At 31.9% G+C, this 6,356-nt stretch overlaps 1 protein-coding gene across 1 annotated transcript; it reads right to left on the reverse strand.

The window, feature by feature from the left end:
• Nucleotides 1-1,104: 1,104 nt before the first annotated feature.
• On the reverse strand, nt 1,105-1,800 carry LOC131876605 (dehydration-responsive element-binding protein 2A-like). The gene has a single exon (XM_059222045.1). It carries the CDS (start codon nt 1,721-1,723, stop codon nt 1,232-1,234), a length of 492 nt encoding a protein of 163 aa, XP_059078028.1. The 5' UTR covers nt 1,724-1,800; the 3' UTR covers nt 1,105-1,231.
• Between the last annotated feature and the right edge of the window lie 4,556 nt (nt 1,801-6,356).

Genomic DNA, 6,356 nt, shown 5'->3' on the forward strand with positions numbered 1-6,356 from the left:
TCTGAGAGAAGTTGGGTGTCATGCAGAATAGCTTCCTCGCTAAGAGGGAGTGTTAGTTTGTTAGTTTGTTAGCTTGGACAGTTGTTTGTCCATTTTCTAAATAATTAGTAAATAATTGTTTTCTAACAAATGTAGTTAGAGTTCAAACAATTTTTATTAATTATTTGACTCTTTTTAGAAACTTCTAGCAACCAATTTGGTTAGGGTTGTTTAGTTATTTTTAATCTCAGGCGTTGATTGAGAATTAATCTCAGTCATTGGTTTTCCAACGAGAGTAGTATATAAGGGTGTTAGGAGGCATTTGGAAAACAATGAATTGTGTGAAGAACTTGCAGTGTTAGCAAGGGCGCAGTGATAGCATTGAGATAGTAGTGGGGTGGAATATCAGCAGGAGGATTAGGAGATCGTCGAAGCTCTGCCAGTAACAGGCAAGCAATATTTCTATCTCTTAATTTGCTGAAGTTTAATATATTTCTCATCTGCAGTACTAGTTTTCCCTTTGCGGTTTTTTCAGGGACAATTGTCCAAAAATATTGTGTTCATTGTGTTGCGCATTTATATGAGTTTGTGAAATTGCAGTTGTGTTATTTTCTGATATTTATTGCTTGAATAATCTATCAAAGATAGGAGGATAATAATCAGTAATTGTAATAGATTTTTCACACAGTCTATGTAAAAGGCTATGCTAACTCTTTCTGCAAATTAAAAAAAATCATATTAATGTTGAAAAGAATCTGGAAAACAACCACAATAATCAATTTCTGTAGCATGTTTTCGCGTAAGTATTTCTTCAATTGTTTCTAAGCTTTAAATTCATCACATTAATAGAAAAAGGCCAGGCAAATTTTATAAATAATCCACAAGCAAAGTAATTATAATTGTCATGGTCTGTGGTGGAAATCTAATCTATCTTCGCCGCGCAGCACGAAAGAAAACAATTGTAATGTGTGTGAAAATTGAACCAGGCAGCCCATGTAAGAGGCCCTGCTAACTTTTTTTTTAAAAAAACAAATTTTTCATATTAATGTTGAAAAGAATCTAGTTTTAACCACAATAATCAATTTCTCTGACATTCTATAACTGTAACTTCTCTGTTGTAGGCAAAAAATGAATAAAAACATTGAATACAATGTAACTGCAATCCTGAGATATGAACACAAAATAGAATTCCCATTTAATTTTACAAGTCAATCTGCTCAAAAAGACATGCAGAAAGGTTGGTAGCCGATTTCTAATCTCCTCCTCCATCAACAAACATCATCATAATCTCTTCTATATTAAACTCACGTAGCTCGCCCTCGTCAATGGCAAAAGTAGTGCAGCCATCTGTACTTGAAATTTTGAAGTCATTACTAGAATTCTCAGATGGAGGAGGAAGAGGTAGAGGATTATTGAGGCGGGCAAAAGATCCATACATGATTTGAGCAGCGCGGTCATATGCAAGAGCGGCCTCATGGGCCGTGTCGAAAGTGCCAAGCCAGAGGCGCTTACCTCTCTCCGGCTCTCTGATTTCTGCCACCCATTTACCCCACGTCCGCTGCCTCACGCCTCTGTAATTGTACCGCTCATTTTCAGGCCCTCCTTTTCCTTTCATACATCCTTTGGTGGAGCCCTTATGAATTGGTCTTCTTCTTTTCATTTGGACGCTTGAATTCAGCCGCTGCCATCGCTCTAATGTTTCACAAACTTTCTTTTCTCTCTGACCTCTCGCAGTTTTTCCCATCTTTCATGAATGCTATAAAATGAACTCTCAAAAACCACAGCGAATCGTTCCTTTTTAATTGAAATTCCTTGCTTGCTAAGCCACAGCAAACATCTGCCCCGAACCATCCTTCACCTCGTTATCGTGGGGACGCGTGAAAGAAAAAGAGGTAAAGCAAAAAGTACATAAAGGATGAATTGACCGTTTCTTGTTTTGCGGGCTACAGGTGACTTTCTCACTAAGTTTGTGTGTATGTAAATCTCTACGTGTAGAGCAGATTGCGTCTCAAAAGAGCAACGTCTGCTCGTTAACTGCGATATGTTTTTTCGGTATACATGAATGCCTTCCTTTGTAATTTGTATCACCGACGACGACTATATCTGTGTGTACAGCGGGATTTGTCGGCGCCGTCTTATCGATTTCGCCAGAAACGAAAAACTTATCCTCTGTCGCCTGTGTAAACTCTAAACTTTACTACTCGATTTCAACGTTAATATAATAATTACTTGTGCTGTAGCAGAGCCTAGATTCTTCCAGTTTCATTTCTCACAGAAACTTTCCTCTGTTTCAACACGTTATAGTGAGTCATACCATAGTTTCCTATCAATTTAGAGCAAAATATCGGTGATTGTTGTTCATACCTGAAATTCCAAAAGTCAATACAACAGCAAATTTCGGCTTTAAAAATGTTAGCTTTCAAACTACCTCGGAAGAGGTTTTAAAATTCGATTGTCACTATTGCATTCTCAACCATCATTACTCTCGTCATCCTTATTTCATTTCTGAGGCGTTGAACGTCATAAATAAGGAAGAGGTGGTAAGAGATTTGTTGGTGTCACAATGGGATTTTTTTCTATTTTTCTTTTAATATATAATATTATTTTATAAATGATAATAAAAATATTTATTTATATTAAAAATTAGTTATTATTTTATTATATATTTTAATGATACCAATTTTAGTTATAACAGAACTAATATTTTATGATATAAAAAGGAAAGCAATTTTCATGAGTTATTCTATTTTCATGATATCTTACTAACAACAAGCTAGAAGAATGGTGATCAAATATTCATTTACAAGGAAATATTTTTTTAACAAATATATAACTAGCAATCGCATTTTGGTGTGCAATGGGTATGCCAAAAAAGTGTGGAAGGTCTATTAGGGAAAATTTTGATGTATTTTGCATACAATTGTTCACTATGTGAGATCAATTGGTAGGCCATTTAAAAATGATGTTGTATGTGCATCCAAGATCTCAATCTAGAAGTGATAGCTTAAAATCACCTATACATCTTGTTAGAGGGAAATATAATTTGTGAGAGAGAGAGAGAGAGAGAGAGAGAGAGAGAGAGAGAGGGGGGGGGGAGGATAAACAGAGGGAGATATGGATAGAAAGGAGAGATAGAGAAATAAATTTAACATGAAAAATATTGAGGGTGTGTGAGAGAGAGAAGGAGATAAAATATATAGAAATGGAGAGTTGGGGAGATATAGATAGAGAAGGAGAGGGGGAGATGGGGAGATAGAGTTGGAGGAAGCAAGAGAGATAAAAGAGGCAATAGAGAGAAGAAGAGAGTGGGGAGAGATATAGATAGAGATAGGGAGGGAGAAACAAGGAGTGTGTGTGAAAATGCGAGACATGTGTGAGATCAAGGTGGGGAGGAGTAACAAGGATTGTGTGAGTGATAAAGAGAGAGATAGACAGGATAGAGAAATAAAGATATATAGAAAGAGGGAGTGACACAAATAGATGGAGAGAGAGGGAGAGATATGGAGAGACAAAGATAGAAAGAGGGTGATAAAGAGAGAGATGTGGAGACAACGAGGGAGAGGGGAAGATAGAGAGATAAATTAAATGTGTTATATAAATTAAAATAAAAATTTTAAATATAATAGTTCTACAATAAATTAAAATTTAATTAAAATATATATTAATAAATTAATTTTATTCTAATAACTTAGTTATTATTATTTTATTTCATAAAAAAGACATAAATAATTAAAAATAATATTCACTTACATCTAAATTAAAATTTAATATAAATTAAAATGAATGCAAAGTCAAAATGTATGAAAAAATAAATATTAATAAAAATAATAGTTTAAAAAATTATAATAAATAATAGATATTTTAAATTGAAAAGTAATTAAATAAAATATAAAACTAAAAACTAATAGATTACAAACAACATTAACATTAATTGAGTCACAATCCAAATCCTAACCCTAAGATTAATATATCTTGAATGATGTATTATGTAGTTAGTTAGGGTATGTTCTCACATTATTTACATTGAATCTATGCATATTAAATTGTGTCTAATATCTTAACTATAATTGTATTTTTTCTTTTTCAATTGGTTCTTCTAGATTTCTTGTGGACCTTCTTGTGTGCACCTTGGGCTAGAATTAAACCATAATTAGATATTATAGTTAGAATTATTAATGTTTTAATATCAATTTAAAAATTTGGTATTGATAATAATTTAAAAAAAAAAGAAATTAAGTATTTTTAAGTACAATTCTATTTCTACATGGGATTAAGTATTATTGGATTAATAATTATTAATCAAATGACAACAATATTTTTAAGACTTACAATTAATTCTAAAACTATAATAAATTGTAATTTTAAAATTCAAAAGATATTTACTATCTAATATAGATAAATTAAATTAAATTAAATTTAAAAATAAATCAACAATGACAACTTATAATTTTAGAATAAGTTAAAAACTAAAATCTAAATTAAAATAGATCTACAAATAAACCAATATATTCAAAATATAATTGCTCTAATGTCCATGTAAAGCCAAGAAGATCATACTACTGAATTTGAATAGCGGAGTGACTTTGATGCAGCCATATAATTATTTTAAGCGATCACGGAATACACTTAGCAGATAGCCTCCAATAACTACATATACAAATAATCTGCAACTAGCAGTTTTTGAACCAAATTACACGGCATTCTAATTTTGGCTATACATATTTTATTCGAGTCAAGTCAATGTTAAGATCCAAAGTATACGGTACCGTAATGTTTTCCCTACAAATGTCACCTTCAATTGCCCATTTCCCACATCTTTTTTTTTTCTTTGCCATGGCAAACTCTAATAAACTTTTGCATGCTCTTGTTCTCATAAGCGCGGTGCTTATTTTGTTTGCAATCCCTTCCATATCGCAGATGAATGGACGTGGACAAGCCTGTAAAACCCTCAACGATTGTCCCGGTCAATTGATTTGCTCGGATAGCAAGTGCGGAGACAATCCGGACGTGGGAACTCGTTTTACACCTTTTTATCTTTCCTTTTCTCATAATGTCATGTCATGTCAGTAGTCGATAAGAATTATGTCATTAGTCGATAAGAATTATGTCATTGGTCAAACCAGACACATCAATATGTCACTTGTTAGCACGTTAGTGTATTAAGGCAAAGATAAAATTTAATGTCAAGTGGCAGCATGGGTGTAGTAATTTCAACATTACATTTTGTATTAAGGTTAGAAATATCATGTAATAATTCAGAGAAAAATAATTTTATGTAGGTAAATCTATGAGTAACCATTACATTCATAAGCATATATTTCAAAGTATGTTAGAATTTTTTTTGAGACATGAAAAAAATATATACATTCATAAAAGAACATAGCAATTCTTCTTGTATTCTCTTTCAAGACACGAAGAAAATATATACACTCATAAAAGAACATAACGAATCTTCTTGTATTCGCTTTCGTATAAGCACTCCATCAATAAAAATATTCTTGCAGATCAAACTAAATCTATTTACATTGAAAGCAAAACAAGAAAGACAAACAATGTCATTTTGCTTCTCTAAAAAGACTAATAAAAGAGACATAATATGCAAATATTAATGATTTTCATGACAATTTCTCATGAATAATGATGTTTTCAAGTTAACCAAATTCACTACCTTTGAACTAACAAGATGCATAAAAGGAGGTAAGGTGGTACCTTTACTGAGAAGCTTATTGTATTAAGGGATTCACTTAATAAACAAATAGTATAGCATCGATTTGTATAAGATATTAATAAATAGCTTAATTTCATTTCTATCCCTCAAGTTCACATTTTGACGTGTTTAATGCAATACATTGTATAATTATAATATCTCCCTATTTTTATATTGTATCATATACACCTATTTTAAGGTATCATTTTTTATATCTTTATATTACTTTTACCCTATCAAGCTAGGACACTTCCCATACCTAGAACTGGCACTATTCTAGTTTTGATTGCCTTCCTATACATCAAAGACTTCACACATGACATGTAGAGGAGTTATGATGAATATGTCACCTATAGAAACCCTTGATTTAAAAGCACTCATATATCTCATCCCCCAATCAGTCCCCATAATAGTAAGTATCTCAATTATATTATATGTATTAATCATAATCATAAAGGATTGATTGTAGAGATAAAAGCTATTTTTTTGTGTAGGGTCATATTATTTTCAAAAGGTTTATAATAACCATTTGTAGTAAACTTGGATACACTAATGGTAAATTTATATGAACTTTGTGTGTCATCATTCTTTTGTCAATTGAATTAGAGTTGCGATTATGCAAGAACCCCTATGATTATGAGGCTCTAATACAATAAAATATCATGGGATA

The sequence above is a fragment of the Cryptomeria japonica genome, chromosome 1 (assembly GCF_030272615.1).
Source record: "Cryptomeria japonica chromosome 1, Sugi_1.0, whole genome shotgun sequence".
In the NCBI taxonomy this organism is placed as follows: domain Eukaryota; kingdom Viridiplantae; phylum Streptophyta; class Pinopsida; order Cupressales; family Cupressaceae; genus Cryptomeria; species Cryptomeria japonica.

Bases quoted from the DNA above. Each gene is read 5' to 3' on its own strand.
- LOC131876605 (XM_059222045.1), bottom strand. From the start codon at position 1,723: ATGGGAAAAACTGCGAGAGGTCAGAGAGAAAAGAAAGTTTGTGAAACA.